Raw genomic sequence first — 16,613 nt, 5'->3', positions numbered from 1 at the left:
AATATTAAAATATCCAGGATAATTCATACACAAAATCAAAAACTTTTTTTAGACAAAAAAGAATCGAAAATATGAATATTAGGTAAAAGAATACATTTGTCAAAGAAATTCTATTATGAACAAAATGGCAGAATGACAGAGATACATAGATAAAATCAAAATGACAGATACATAGATAAAAAAAAGAAAAAAAGAAAAACAAAGGAAAAAAAATAACAAAGCTTATTAAAATTAAGGAAAAGCAAAGCAAAAAAATAAAAGAATGTTATGACAATGAAATTAGAATTCTGAACACAGATTTATGGATTTGTTTATCTTTACATTAATCTCACCTGAAGAGGGCACTGTAAATAATCTTCATAACCTTTGGCAAACTGACTAACAGCATCAGGAGTGGGACGGCTCTAAAAACAAAACAAAAAAAAAAAAATGTGGATACATGATATGGATAAATTTAATTTAAATTGGAAATGAAAGATTAGTTTTCAGACAGGATTAGGATTTTCATCCAACAAGAATGACAAGAGTTATTCCTCTTTAGTAATATACACACCAACTTCTGAAAAGTCTATCAAAATAAAAACAAGGTGAATGTCTACTACAAATATTAGGAGAAACCTAAGCATTTAAAATTCAATAAATTTCATAGCTATGAGAAGATTTGAGTATAAAATCTTACCACTTCATTTTATGCAGTATCTATAAACAACCGACTAAAAAGTGGAAGTCTTAATATTAATTGAAAAATTAAGTAAAATATAATCTTTAAAAAATGAGATACAAGTTAGAAAAGCATTTCTTGCAAGGTATGAAGAAGTTTAAACCAAATGTTTTTTTTATAAACTTTCAAAGTTAGGATACAAGATTTAATTTGAAATTTATCAAGTTTCAAAGTGCACTTCTATAAACTTTACAAAAATATAAAAAATTAATTTAAATTGAATCTAAAAATTACCTTGATTTATTTCATGTTAATAATATTTTGTTGTACTTTTTAAAAAATAAATGTATTTATTATTCAGCATATAATTTTTAATAAATAATTTGTAAATGTTCAAAATGCAAGTGTTATTTAAAAAAAACAAAAAAAAAACGAATGAACTAGTTTATTTCGTACCTTGAGAATAAGTGAGATTTGTTTTTTTTTCTAATTGTTTTCCAAATTTCATGATGAAATTCCTCACAGGAACTGAGCTTTTAGGTACTGTGAGGATTAAAAAATCTGATGCAAGATGGGAATTTCATAGCGCTAAAATTACTTTCCTAAAAGCACTTTTCTTTTTTTTTTTTAAATTACATTTTCACCTAAAACAAGGCACATTGCCACTTTGGTGTAGGGACAGCAACTACTGGGCCACTATGTTGGGATTTGGGCAGCAAGATGTCGGTTACGTTACACTTGAACTTCTGCATGTCAGTACAGTTAGGGAAGCAGAGATCTTCAAATATATCCTGTAGATTACTATTTATTAAAGCACATGAAAGGATATTTCCAAATAAAATGGTATTTTGAACACAAAGTATTATGGTTTTTAAAATACAATTATTTTGATAGAACAACCTTGAAATGTCCAAAGCGTTTTTATGGTTGGTGGACATTACTATTATATGCAATTTTGAATTGAACCCTTTAATTCATGGAAGTAGATTGTTCTTGTTCCATCAGCCATGACAGAGTAGAAGTGTTAATTATTATGTTATTCTTAGTTATGAGATGGGTATATTTGCTGATATTCATTCTTAGTTATTATCACCTGTAATAAAGACAAACTTCAGAAAACTGTCATTTCAAACTCATTAAAGGGTTAAAAGCATTGATTAGCAATCAGTTCTAAGTAACGGTCTTCTAGAGGTTCAATGTTCAATCTTTACCACAGATGGTAATAACTAAAAATAACCTGATTAACAATTTAATTCAGTCATGGCTGACAAAACAAGAATAGTCTACTCTTATGGATTAAATAAAAAGTTTCAGTTCGAAGGTATACATTTTGAAATTTACAAAAATTTCCAAGTTAAAAAATAAGGTTGGATATGACATTGTTCGAAACACTACGAAAATAACCAATCTCTTCTTAGACAATAGGACAATTCAGGTTGTCATTGATAGATGTACATACAAACAGCATAACATTAATGCGGGAGTACCTTGGGGGGGGTCGATTCTTAGGCCACTATTATTCCTGATATTCATTAATGACCTCCCTGATAAAATTGTGTCTGAGATGGGTATATTTGCTGATGATACAATGCTCTATAACATACACGAGGGAAGAATAGATGTACAGAAATCTAAGACAATGGCAGAATCCAGACCATAGTGGAATGGGGCCATAAATAGATGGTAACATTTTATACTATTAAGACAAAGCTTCTCCTTTAACAATTACAAGAAACCTCTCCAACCACCGATATCTATGACAGATAACACCCTTCCTGAGAATTCTTCCTTCAATCTCCTTGGCTTAATATTCACAGGCAATATGAACCGAAACAAATACATTAAGGACATTGCGAAGGCTGCTGCAAAGAAAATGGGTTCCCTCTATCGTACTAGAAGACTACTCACACCTGAGAGTATCCTGTACCTCTAAAAAGCCACTAGTTGGCCATATATGGAGTATTGTTGCCACATCTGGGCTGGTGCATCTACCACTAGTCTCTCCCTCTTAGATAGGGTCCAAAAAAGAAAAAAAAAAAAAAAAGAAAAAAAGTCTTCAACATAATAAGTTCCACTTTGTCAACTAAGCTCTCAACCTGTCCTATCGCTGCAATGTTGCCTCCCTGTGCCTGTTTTACAAATACTTTAATCAAATGTGCTTTGTTGCACTTGTGCCCCCTCAACGTACATACCCTGAAAATCCGCTTAGTAACAAAATCATGCCCCTTCACCGTTGAGGTCCCTAAATACCAGAAAGTTTTCTACTGTAACAGTTTCTTCCCTCGAACAGCTAGACTTTGGAATTTGTTAACTGCTACTGGCCTGACTGTACTGATATGCAGAAGTTTTAATGTAACGTAAACTGACATCTTGTTAATCTTTCCGAGACATGGTTTCAAATAGTAGCCTCTTATGTCCAAGTGACGATATGCCTTGTTAGGGATGAACATTAGTAAAAATAAAATAAAAAAACATGCCTCAGATGAGGTATGTACAGGTTTCAGATGGTTATTTGTCATGTTTTTGGTTGTACTTTCTGGCCTTCTACACGTGCCTTTTGTTATCGGTCGTTCATAAGGTTTATCATACAAAATTATTCCATGTGTCTAGTAGCTATTCTAGAAGGAATTCTACCTATTGGTCAGGAGTTTATTTAATTGTTGGTGAAAGGAACTTAAGAATCATTTAAAAAAATCGTTTTATGCACAATTGACAACTAGAAATGATCATAGTCACCTAATAAACCACCGCAAATGACAGAAGTAAATTTGCATTTTTTCCCCCAGGGCTTTACATTAGGCACCGCCAAAAATGGCCGCAAAATCAAGTTGTTGTTGTTTTTTAAAACGAAATTACGTTTATTAAAATCCATTATTTATGAGTAACTTTTTTTTTCCAGAAAGATAAAACTCTGAATTTTATCATATAGAAAACAGAATAATGTAAAACTTTTTCTACTATTTTTAATTCAATTTTAAATGTTAAATTTTCCCAAAAAGTTAACAATTGACATTTTTTGTCTTGCACAAAAAACGTACTTAAATATTAAAAAAAAAGGGTTTTTGAAATAATTAATTAATTTATTTATTGTCTAACTAAGATTTAGGATGATTTTCTAAGAGAATATGCAAAAATATTATAATATAAGTACCTGAATTTCAAATAATTCCACTTATTCATATAGGTAACCAGATATTCGCGTTTACGTAGAGTTCAGATCGACTCTGTTTACGTTTTCGTCTGATAAAAAGCAAACTATGGAAGACCAAACAGGCCAAAAAAAACTTATTTTTCAGTGACGAAAATTTCAATGTATTATTAAGCTGAGGCTGGCCAGTACCAGATGGGTGACCATTTGTATGCGTTTGGTTTTTAATGTGTATGTGTGTGGGGGCCAGACTCCCCAAAATGGGGGGGGGGGGCAATTTAAATCAGAATAAAAAAAAATTATTTCAGCGCGTTTGGTCCACCATAGTCAAAGGGGCAAACGTTTTCAAACGGGATCGAAAAAAAAGATGCTATTTTTAACACAAAGGGCACAATATTTATCGAATTTTTTTTTTTGGTATCGATTATTCAAAGCATGCCCTGTTTAATAATGGTCATGCATTATTCGGCTTGCTAAAAAAAAATTGTTAATTTATTTATCAAAAATTTTAAAATAGCTTTTTTCGTATAAATATTAAAAAATTTTTTTTTTTGTTTTGCTTAACTTAAATTAATTATTTTACTTAACATATTCACCGAATTTCACACTTCAAAACTCAAAAGCGGGATAATTAAACACAATCGAAGTTCTGATATTCAGACGTCAAAATAAGGTATGCAAACAATTTTTTTTTTTTTTTTTTTTTTAATCTATAATTCTGTCCCTTACAACAACACAATATGTTGATTTCAGTCTCAGATGATTATTTTAAGCATATTTGTTCCCACTTCAAAACAAGGGGGGGTTTTGTAAGCAAAAAAAAATATATATATAAATATCGTTTATGAAAAATAAGTACACTGTTATAAAGTTCATTCTTCTCCTAATAATCGCTGAAAATTTCGTATTGATCGGATAATTACCTGATTTTTGGTAGATTTTTAAAAAGACGGTCCGTCAAAAAGTACTGACCTGCCCCCCCAGTTTTGGCGGTGCCTACTTTACATTAATACTGCAACACTAAATAAAAAAAAAACTTTTTTATAAGAAATTTAAAAATACATTCGTTAATAGTTGCTATTTACTTGCCTCCCCATAACAGTAGAGATAAACACAAGGTTAGTTTTTAATATGATGAAATCCAACTCAAAAAAAAAAAAGAGGCAATCTGGATTGGAACAAAAATAAAAACTGTCTCAGTTGAGGATTTTGCTTTCACTAATAATAACCAATAAATATTAAGTGTAGTATCAGAACGGATACTACACTTTATGCCTAGTCAAGAAGCCAAGGATTCCTGAATAGTCATTTGTATCTGCCAGATGTAAATAGGCATTCAGGAATATACATTTTATTTTTAACCAACTGTACCTGTGTGTTGCTGTGGTTCAGTTTGTTTAAATGGAAAACAAAAACCAAAAAAACAAAAAAGAACAAAATGTTTATTATGCTTTTGTTCTCAATTATTGATACACAATATTTTGAGACTTGTTAATGGTTATTGCAAACGCCAGCGAATTGTGAAGTACAATATCTTAAAAAAAAAAAAAAAAAAAAAAAAAAAAAAAAAAAAAAAAGGTGTATCCGTTGAAATCATTCAATGCACTTCACTGTCCGTTATTCCTTAGTTTGACAGAGGGGAAAACATGAGGGTTTAATTTTACTATAGACATGTGAGCATGCACTGGAGAATCTCGCGAATTCAAAAATTTAGCCAATTTTCTTTTTTGTACGATAGTATAGTTTTTTCTCAAATAAATCAATGAAAAAATTGAAAAGAAAACTGTTCAGAGATTGAACCAACAAAGTGGGAAACCGATGATAATTCAGATGGAAGAAATAAATGGGAAAAGAATGTAAAAATGTTGTAGGATAAGTTTTAAAAAAAAAAGGAATTAATTCGGCAAACTGTTTTTTTTTTTGTTTTTTTTCAAAAAAAATATCCTTATTTTCACATAATTAGTTTGATATGTCAGCTTAAATGCTATTTAGGTCCAATTTTATAAATTGGAAGATAACTTTATATGTTAGAATATACTTTTTATTGACTTACTTGCCAAAGATGGTCAATGTACTGCACATATGAGGTAATTCCTTTGTCAGCATGTCGATTGGCACCTGTTAAAATGAACTGTACATCTAGCTGTAAAGAAAACACCACACAAAAAAAAAAAAAAATGTAATCAGAGAAATGAATAAGAAATATTGAGAACTAAAAAAATGTTAAATATTCAGGCAGAATTGATAATGCGAACAAGAGTTTGTGTGAATACTAACTGAAAATTTATGCTTGTGTGTTCCAATGGCTTTGTCTACCCACCCACACACAAAACCTAAACGTAAATTCCATGAACAAAGCTTCTTTCTTAGAATTACTCACCCGTGGAACTTTCTTCCATTTACCTGCTTTCCAGCTGACTACAATGTGGCCGTCTTCAAGTCTAATGTAAACAAGTTCTTGATCAGCCATTCCCCTTAAGTAATCTAATTTACTAAATTTACATTTCTAACGATAACTATGATATTGTCCTTTTGACCACTGTACATTCTTTAACCCGTATCCTCGAGTGGCCTCTGGGCCTTGGTAAGTGGTGATTCCCTTGTAAAAAAAAACAAAACAAAAACATACATAATGCTTACTACTACTGTCTCTTTGTACACCATCTTTTATTGATACTATCACAAGTAATAACACTCAGTTGAATACCCCTCCAGACCAGATGAATTCTGCTCATGAAATCAGGAAAAATTAAAGACCACAATAAATAAATAAATGATTAATGAATAAACAAAAAACCCAAAAAATAAATTATAACAAAAACAAAAAAATAACCTATACCATAGTTAATTAGTTAAGGAGATAAAAAAAAAACAAATTCTTCCTCGCTGCTTTATTTACTCAAAGTTTGAGGAATAGAGAAAAACGGTACTAGTGCACTTATTGAGCCGTGCTGAAATAATAATGTTATTTAAAAAGCCGTTCTTAACGTGGGGAGGGTAGGGTGTTTTGTAACTATATATACTTTAACCTTACAATTGAATAAAAAACATATAAAACTTTAATTAAACTTGGAAATTCAATTTAAAAAATAGTGGGGATCAGTAAGTGCACTAGCACCAGAAAAACATTAAATAAACGCTTAAATATCTAACTACCTACCAAATATACCCGGCGAACCAAGTGCAAGAGTAATTAAAACAATTGTACTGAAAGGGATGGTCAGAATCTTTAAAAAAAAATCTCTCAGTTAGAATATACAAGATAGCGGGTGAATGTTTGGCATCCGGTAGGATGTCCCTACTCCCAGCTTAACTAAACTGATAAGAAGGAAGGAAGGAAGGCCTCCATTCTAGTGCAATAGATGCCATCTGTAAGGGTGCCTGTGCATGTAATTATTGTGTGCAATTCTCCAACCACTCGTCTCCTGAGTCAGTATTGTTTGAATGCAGTGGCAAGAAGTCTAGGACAACTGGAAACAATGCAGAGATAAGCGGAGAGCACATGCAGCACCCGTTATTCTCAAATCATCATCCATTTTAGTACTAACCATGATAAAACATGCACACGTTAGATATCAAAAAAAAATGTATACACATTTTAACAGATGGTAATTTACTCAATATTATTTTTCAGACTTAAAAGGTATACATAATGATGGCAGCCATATTTAATTACAATCAGCTGTTATATGTTTTTATTAAATAACTAGCTGTACCCAGTCACGCATTGCTAGAAATGAAAAACAAACAAAAATGTATGTTTATTACATTTATGTTCTCAATACAGTGAATTGTGAAGTGCAATATCTTAAATAAAAAATGGTGTATCCGTTGAAGTCATTCAATGCACGTTCGCTGCCCATTATTCCTTAGGTTGACAGAGGGGGAAAACTTTAATTTTACTATGGACATATTTGTGAGCATGCATTGAGGAATTTCATAAATTCAAAGATTTAGCCGATTGTATTTTTGTATGAAAGCATAGTGTTTTATCATAAATAAATTGATGGAAAAATTGAAAAGAAAACAAAGTGGGAGATCGAGGATAATTAAGATGGAAGAAATAAATGAGAAAAGAATGTAAAAATGTTGTAAGAAAAAATGAATTAGTTTGGAAAACTTTTTTTTTTATTAAACAAAAAAAAAAAAAAATGAATAAAAAACATCCTTATTGTCGTATATATTTGAGAAAATATTGCTTTCAAATGTTGCGATGTTGCGACTGTGATGCGTGTAGGATGAAATGTAGTATTTTAATATCACAACTAAATGCATTTAAAAGGGTGTTTGAAAGCTACATAAGATAGCGGCTATTAGCCGAGATGTATTGAATTTGTATGTGGCATCTGTTGTGGCAAACCTATGCTACTTTGGTTCAGAGGGGAATTTCTGCACTCATTTTATTATATATGGAGATATAATATAACCGTTTGACTATATTACATATACATTAAACATAATACGATAACAATGAATCATAATATTACATGTTCATGCAAACAAAACAATAAATTTAATGAAATGGAGTTTAATTTTGTGAATTTAGAACAGAATTTATGTAAATCTTATATTATGCTGAAATACAGACATACCTTAAATAGTTTTCGAAGATAGGACTGGTGTGCACGTGACAAGACTGGATAACCTTTCTTGTTGGTTAAAAACAAACTAGTTGACAAAGAAATGGCTTTGATCGGCTCTGACAGCCAGCGTTCAAGTACATCTTCATCCGGAAGGTCAGCAGTTAATTCTAATAAAACTCCAACTTTCTTGTTTGGTTCACACAATGTTCTGAATGTATGCCACCTAGAAAGGAGAGAAAAGATGTATAAAACATTGAATTTTAAAGGATTTTACATTATTTGTTTCCTATTTTGATCAGTAGTTCTTGTATGTGTTTGTTATTAATTTGTCAGTGTATATCATTTTAACTGTAATCAAAAGTTTAATCTGTTGAATAAATTTTTCTTTATGCTTTTTACATTTTGATTGGCTGAAAAGGATGAAGGATAATCTAAAATTTAGTAATCCACAAATTGAAAGAAATATTCAACAAAGTCAACTACATGTGCAAAGATGATATGCCTTATAAGTAGAAGGTAAATATCAATTTGAACACATTATAAACAAGCAGGGAGGCCCGGCATAACCCAGGACAAAAATGTAATATATTTCTATTAAAGTCTCTCTCTCTCTCTCTCCATTTTTTCTTCTCCACTTATCCCATTCCTCTTTCTGGGCACACATGCAACTCATTGACATACTCTGAAAAAAATTCAATCACTTTCCTTATCACAGTGAATAATGCTAAAAAGCTCAATGTTTTGGTTTTGATTATAGCACACTGGTCATTTTTTTTTTTTTTTTTTAAACTTTTGAAATCACTACTATATGTTGGGTACAATATAATAATCAATAATAATACATAGAAAGAGCTTGATGATCTAAGAATTTTTTCAAATTATTTAAATCTGACTAAAAATAAGCTATGACTTTTTGTGCTTTGCATGTTTCGTAATATTTTTTACACTACTTCTTCAGTAAAAATGCTATATCTTTGTTAAAACACCAAAAAGCAATGGAATTTGTCATAAGTCTATTTTTGTGCAAGGAATCAGAATATGCCACCGTAAATCTGTAGAAATTAATGGTTTCCAAGTAATATGCAGTAAATGCACATAAATATGTTGCCATATCATAAAAATTCCATGTATCCATTAAAAACAAAAGAAGTTAGAGAACTCAAAGTTGAATTGTAATGCATTTTACGAGGTTCTCTTCAAATCGGGTCACTGGCATTGCCACCAGAACAATAGTCCAGTCCACATCTTCATCTTTGTCACAGACTATTTGACCAAGATGAGCATCAAAACAGTTCCTCAACCTCCCTATACTCCAGACTTTGCTCCCTGTGACTTTTGGTTATTTCCTAAAGCTCAAGGGAAACCTTATGAGACAATTGAGAAGAAAGAGGCTGTGATGAGGGTCATCTTATTGACAGCACCTCATATGTACAAGAAACTAAAATCTAATACTAGGAAAGTTTAAAAATGAATATATTGCAAGATTTCTTTGGTAGTAATCACCCCATCTACCTCCCCAAAATATGTAATTCTTCGCTTTTTAAGGGATAATTACACATTTTTTAGAAATTTTTTTATATCTAAACACTCTAAAAACTTGGCAGAAATAAAAAAAAATTAATAAAAATTTAATCTAAAATAATCTTAGATTTTAGGGACATTCTAACATTTTAGGGCAGTTAACAATATTTTTCTATAGGAAATAAATTCTTTTATTTTTATTTTTTTTTTTTTTCAACAGTTATGTGTGTTTTTAAGGTCCTTATTGGAGAAGACTTGCAGACTTTGGGTTAATGCTACAGCTAGGAGCAATTACATGTGAACACCTTGAAAACTTGGCAGATACAAAGAAAAAATTATTTTATATTTCCATGTAACTCACATATAAATTTAATGTAAAACAATCCATCATTTTTAAATCATTCTAGCATTTTAGAGTAGTTAATTTATTTTTCTATGAGACACAAATGATACACGTTTTTTTTTTGTAGGAGGGTGTGAGGTCTTTTTTTCTTTTAGACTATTTTGTGTGGTTTTAAGATGGTTTGTACAAGGAGGGAGCCTGCCATTCAGACTTAAGGTTAGTACTATATATAGAAGGGATTTTATTTTGAAGTAGGTGGCATTTGGACATCGGGTTTGTGGTAAGGTTAAAGGCACTCAAAGGAGGCGGGCTTGTCACTCTGACCTACATTTAGTAGTAGCATAACTAATATATATATATATATATATATATATATATATATTACTAGCGGGGGTACCCGGCGTTGCCTGGGGTTTTTGGAGGTATATATATATATATATATATATATATATATATATATATATACTAACTTTTCAAATTGAAAAAAAAAAGCATCAAAAGAAATTGGAGTACTAACAGCTCTCAAATGTAATAATGGCCAGGAAATGTGGGATCATTATACATTAAATTTATGTGAAAATGACTCTCCCTCTACTAAAATTATTTTTGTTGTCATTTTTTTCAGAGTATTCAAACATAATTGCCTAAAAAAAACAATCTTAGTTTTTTAATTGGCAACTATAAAGTCATTTATTACTACAAATTTGAAAATTAAGCATATTTGAAAACCAATATTTCCTGAAGACAGTTTCTTTTTTTTAAAGAACCACAAACCACATTAATTTTAAACAGAAAAGTTTTTACAAAAGTAATTTACAAAATTTGTTGATTTCAAGCTAAAAGCCGAGAGCTGCTGCTAATTATCAGCGTTACTAGTGAAATTGTTTGCTTTTGCTGAAAAGTATTTGAAATTATTGGGAAGAGACTATGTAAAAACCGATGGCATCAAAAGAGAAATCAACATAGAATTATCATTTTTACATATAAAAATAATAAAAATATTAATTTACTTAATACTTGGGGTAAAAAAAATATTTAGAAAAATAATTTTGAAACATGTCATGGTGAAGTTTTATTTAAAAAAAACAAAAAACGAATGGACCAGTTTATTTCATACCATAATTTCTCATTGGGGATTGGTACTGAGCTCCTAAGCACTGCAGGGATCAAAAAAAAAAAAATCTGGCACAAAATGACTGTTTCATAGCGTTAACATTTTTATTATTACTTTCCTAAAAACTCTTCAAATATCTCATGTAGATTATTATTTATTAAAGCATGTGAAAGGATATGCCTTTCTGAACAAAATGGTGGTATTTTGAGAACTTGAAGTGTTTTGCTTTTTAAAACATGACTATTTTAATAGAACTATCTTGAAATATTCAAAATGTTTTTATGGCCGGTAGGCATTACTATATAAATAAATTAAAAAAACAAAAAGCTCATTAAAGTAGTAATACACACGGACGAAAAAACGCTTTGGATAATCACAGATTTCAAGGTAGTTCTACTAAAATAGCCATATTTTTTAAACCAAAGCACTTCAAGTCTTCAAATTACTACTGTTTTGTTCGGAAATGAATATACTTTCAAATGAATTAATAAATATGAATGTACATTATATATTTTAAGAGTTTTAAGCAAATAAAGTGATAAAAATGTGAACGTCATAAAATGGCGTTTTCAGTAAGGTTTTGTAATGACCCCCCCTGTTTTCTAAAGGTCCATACCGTAATTGTATGAAGAATTTCGTTATGAAATTTGGAAACCAATCAGAAGAGGTGTTAATCTTAATACTGTCAAGTGTCCGAAATATTTTTGACCATTTCTTTTTTTGTTGTGTTAAAAATAAGACTTTAATATGACGAGTATTGAACATTTTGAAAATAAAATTCTTCGGACACCCAGTAGTAAGTAAATCAATCTTTTTACTATCTTTATCAATTAAAAGTATTATTTTATGTTGAGTAGGACCGCGGTAATTGATAATTTAAAAGGACCTACCCGAAAAAAAAAAATTGTTTCTATTTCTCGAATTTGGTCAAATGAAGTTAATATTACTAGAAGCAGCAGCAGCTCCAGCCTGTAGAATCAGCCATAGCACAGTGTATAAACAAACACGCTTTCTTTAATTTTTATTCAAGAACGAATTAAGAAAAACATGAAAATATGAATATAAATGTTCTTATGTTTAATTAGAGCTATTTTGTTATCAGAATAACATTAGTTTAGAACTATTTGGTTTTCAGAATGTATAATAACAATCCCAACCAATTCGGCATTATGAATCTGTTGCAATTTCTCACATTTTTCGTCAAATTTAAAAACATGGTTAAAAAAAACAAAATAAACTTTTTTAGATATATATAGCTTGCATGCACTTTTATTCTTTAAATTAGTTTTGAACAGCGAATTAAAACAATGTTTTACTGCGAACAGCCACAAATGTTTTTTTTCAAAATCAAAATAAGTATCAAAATCTCGTTTATACATAGATTCGAAAAAGTTGTCAAAAAACAAATATATAACAAATAAATGTTATCAAAAGCAAGATAAGTTACTTTTCTACCTAACTGGATAATTTTCTAGTGTTTTTATTTAATGTAACATGTTTATTCAGCTCGAAAAACGTACAGTGTTTACCGATGTATTGGAAAATTAAAAATGGCGCCCGGCCCGACTCTCTTTGACACGGTAAGTTTGAGAAAAGGAGTTAAAAATAAAAAAACTATACAAAATACTGTTAAAAACTCACCGAATATATGTCAGCCTATGTCACGGTAACATATTGAGCGAGTTTCTAGCAGTATTTTGTCTACTTTTTTATTTTTAACTCTTTTCCCCAAGCTTACTGTTTCAAGAGAGTCGGGCACCATTTTAAATTTTCCAAAACATCGGTAAACACTGTTTTCAAGCTGAATAAACATGTTACATTAAATAAAAACACTAAAAAATTATCCAGTTAGGTAGAAAAGTAACTTGCTTTTGATAACATTTATTTGTTATATATTTGTTTTTTTGACAACTTTTTCGAATCTGTGTATAGTAATACAAACCCTCAAAATCTATATCAATATTCTTGAAATTTTAAAAGCAGTTAGAAAACACATCAAACTACAATTAGGAAGCTTTTTATTTCGTTATTTTTTTTTTTCTACTTATTAAGCGAAAGATATTTTTACAACCTGCTCCAGCGTAGTATAAACGGCCTATGGAATTAACACCTTCAACCTTGAAAATAGAAATCAACAAATTTGTGGAATTTTCTTTGAAATTTCGCAACGCAGTTTCTTATTAAATTAAAACTAAATATAACATTTGCTGACTTATTTACCTATTACTTATTTTTCAAAAGCCAATAATTATGAACCGCTAACAGTAAATATGAGTGAACGCTCTCTATGAAAAAAAGCTCTCTTAACTTCACCTCTTATCCAAATTATGTGCGGCAAGTCTCCTCCTAAAACACTCTTTAACCCTAACAATAACACTAAGTTCGAGTGGCAAGCCCCCCCCCCCAACAAAATACCTCTGTAAGCCACATACAAGCATCTAAAACAAACAAACAAAAAATAGATCCTTCCTTAAAGAAAAATACACATAAAAATAAATTGGTTAACTGTCCTAAAATGCTAGAATGGCCAGGAAATGGTGAATTATTTTACATTAAATTTTTGTGAAACTAACCGCTCACCCCTCTAATATTGTTTTTGTTAGCTTTGTCTCTGTCAAGTTTTCAGTATGTTCACACACAATTTTCCTTAGCCCTACAATTAATTCAAAGTCCGAATGGCAACCCTCCCCATATTCTCATTGCATAGAAACTAGTGTTGGGACGATTCCTAATTTTTATACGATTCCGATTCCAGGAAAATATTGATTAACGATTCCGATACCAAGTACGATTCCGATTCCTAGGGAATTTATTGTTTTGAAATATACCAGGTAGTTTTATACTTATGGTCGGTAGTTCCCAAATGTTCCCTAACTTTGGAAGAGATATTTTATGTCTACACCGTCGTGTTTTGGTTTAAATAAAATTATTATATAGTAAACTAAACGGAAAAATTAGCAAAATTTATTTTAGAGAAAATTTATTTTACTTAATTGGAATACAGAAAAACAAACTCAAAGAAAATAGAATTTATCCTTCAGAGAAAAAACAAATAAAATAGAATTTATATAACAGAACAAAAACAAGAAAATTAGAGAATAAATACACACGATTCATTATTTTGGTCCTCATAATTAACAGATTTAATGAATTAAATAAAAAAATATAGCGGAAGAGAAAGAAAATATATACTAATTAAATATAAAAAAGATAAATATTTGATTTAATAATTTATAAATGAACGTGCGTAATGAAAAAAAAACAATATACCACGTGACATGGCGCCGTAGATACAAAATAACCTTTCCAAAGTTAACGATCATATATGAGAAATACCATTAATCGAAAGTTTTTGTGTTTTATACCAAAAGGTAGGTATAGCGAAAAGGAATTTCAAAAACGATTTTTTGTTTAGCTATTGATAGTTGTATTTGTGACAGCAGTTCTTCAGACCTCCATAATTCACAAGGAGTAGTTAACACCTATTATTTTTTCTTACATTTTCATTGCTTTTACACGTTGTTTCTAACGTGAAGAATAAGTTTAGCCAAACTAATTTTGAAATAGGGTATATCAAAGGAACACATATAAAAATGATACCACTATAAAAAACAAATGAAATACTAGATAAAATTGAGCAAACATAATTACCAAAATTACCGAAAAAAAGAAAAAAAAAAAACCCAAAAATGGTGAAGTTTGTTGAGTGAAATTAATTATTGAAAGAAAATTAATTGAACTAATAGAAATGTTAAATAAAAAAATGTCACATTTCAATATTTTTTTAATAATTAAATTCTCAGGGTTGTCGAAATTAAAAATTAAGTGATTTTTTTTTTATTAGACTTCTTTCGAAGCTTGTTACCTTGAAAAATACATTTAAAACCCTGTTTTTTTTTAAATGAATTGAAAAATAAATGCAATTAAAAAAATTTAATTGATAATTGAAACTTTAAAAACATATTAAACATTGAAAAATTACTTATCTCACAAATTAACGTCCAATAAAGTAGATCCAGTCTTCATACAGGAATTCGGTTATAATAAATATATCTTTCCCAAACTTAAAAATTAAATCTTTTTTTTTTTTTTTTTTTGAGAGAGAGAGAGAGAGAGAGAGAGAGAGAGAGAGAGAGGGCTTTAAAATCGCCGGGGAGTGCCGCCTAAAATTTTAAAGAAGTAAATTTTAGGAGTTTAGTGCCTTTCAAAGACGGTTATCATAATTTATTATCATTTAATTTCCTTTTTTTCCTCCCCCCACACCTTTCCACATGGTTCAGTAGTTAACCAGTGCTCCTGTTGCTGTCAGTCAGCTATCTTTACCTAAGTTTTAATTTCTAGTTAAAAGAATTTTTCATGAATGGAATCAGCATTTTTAAAAATTATTTTTTTAGTTGTATATATTGTATTTACTCTTTGAAGTTAAGGAGGGTAAAAAAAAAAAATGGTGACACCTAGATGGTGACGTAGGCAAAAAAAAAAAAAGAAAAAAAAAGACACTGCGATTTCGACCCTCACTAATAAAACTGCTCTGAGTGACTAGTTGGTAATTTTTTGTTCCTTTTCTTTTTTATTTTGCTCCTCCAATTTATTTGGATGCTTCATAGTTAAATGTTTTAACATGTTGGTTGTGGTCATGTTAGATGGTTTTATTCCTTGCGATATTTTAGTTTGACAGACTTTGCAAATGGCTTTCAACTCATCATCTTCAAAAAGACTTTTTTTTGGACTTTGGGCCATATTAGAAAATTCAGTTTATCTGTAAACAAATAATTTACTATTAAATTTTGTTTTAAAGCTAGTCACTTATTTGGATAATTAATTGAAAATAATCCGCTAAAAAAGACAAAAAGAAAAAAAATATAAAGGGATGGGGCGGTAAATTGTACCAACCGGTAGTTAACAAAAAAAAAATTATAGAATTTAATTTTTGAAACCAATGTATAAAAGTTTACATAATGAAATGCAAATATGCATTTTCGGGTTTGTATTACTGTACACATAGATTCAAAAAAGTTGTCAAAAAACAAATATATAACAAACAAATATTATCAAAGGCAAGATAAGTTACTTTTCTACCAAACTGGGTAATTTATTTTGTTTTTATTCAATGTAACATGTTTATTCAGCTCGAAAAACATGCAGTGTTTACCGATGTATTGCAAAATTCAAAATGGCGCCCGACACTCTCTTTAACAGTATAAGTTCGGGAAAAGTTGTTATAAATAATAAACTTGACAAAA

At 29.9% G+C, this 16,613-nt stretch overlaps 1 protein-coding gene across 1 annotated transcript in view; it reads right to left on the bottom strand.

Moving 5' to 3' along the window:
- LOC145254846 (protein arginine N-methyltransferase 5-like) overlaps positions 1-16,613 on the bottom strand; it is a 61,409-nt gene that overhangs the window by 25,629 nt on the left and 19,167 nt on the right. Inside the window, exons 6-8 of the mRNA XM_080113730.1 lie at positions 8,402-8,615; positions 5,863-5,952; positions 333-404 (exon numbers count right to left, since the gene is read on the bottom strand). Of these exons, the coding sequence (XP_079969856.1) occupies positions 333-404; positions 5,863-5,952; positions 8,402-8,615 (376 nt within the window). The remainder of the gene's footprint in view (positions 1-332; positions 405-5,862; positions 5,953-8,401; positions 8,616-16,613) is intronic.

The sequence above is a fragment of the Euprymna scolopes genome, chromosome 1 (genome assembly GCF_053919585.1).
Source record: "Euprymna scolopes isolate OS-2025 chromosome 1, ASM5391958v1, whole genome shotgun sequence".
Taxonomy (NCBI): domain Eukaryota; kingdom Metazoa; phylum Mollusca; class Cephalopoda; order Sepiida; family Sepiolidae; genus Euprymna; species Euprymna scolopes.
Note: the sequence above shows the minus strand (reverse complement) of the source record. Positions and strands in the feature narration are given on the sequence as shown.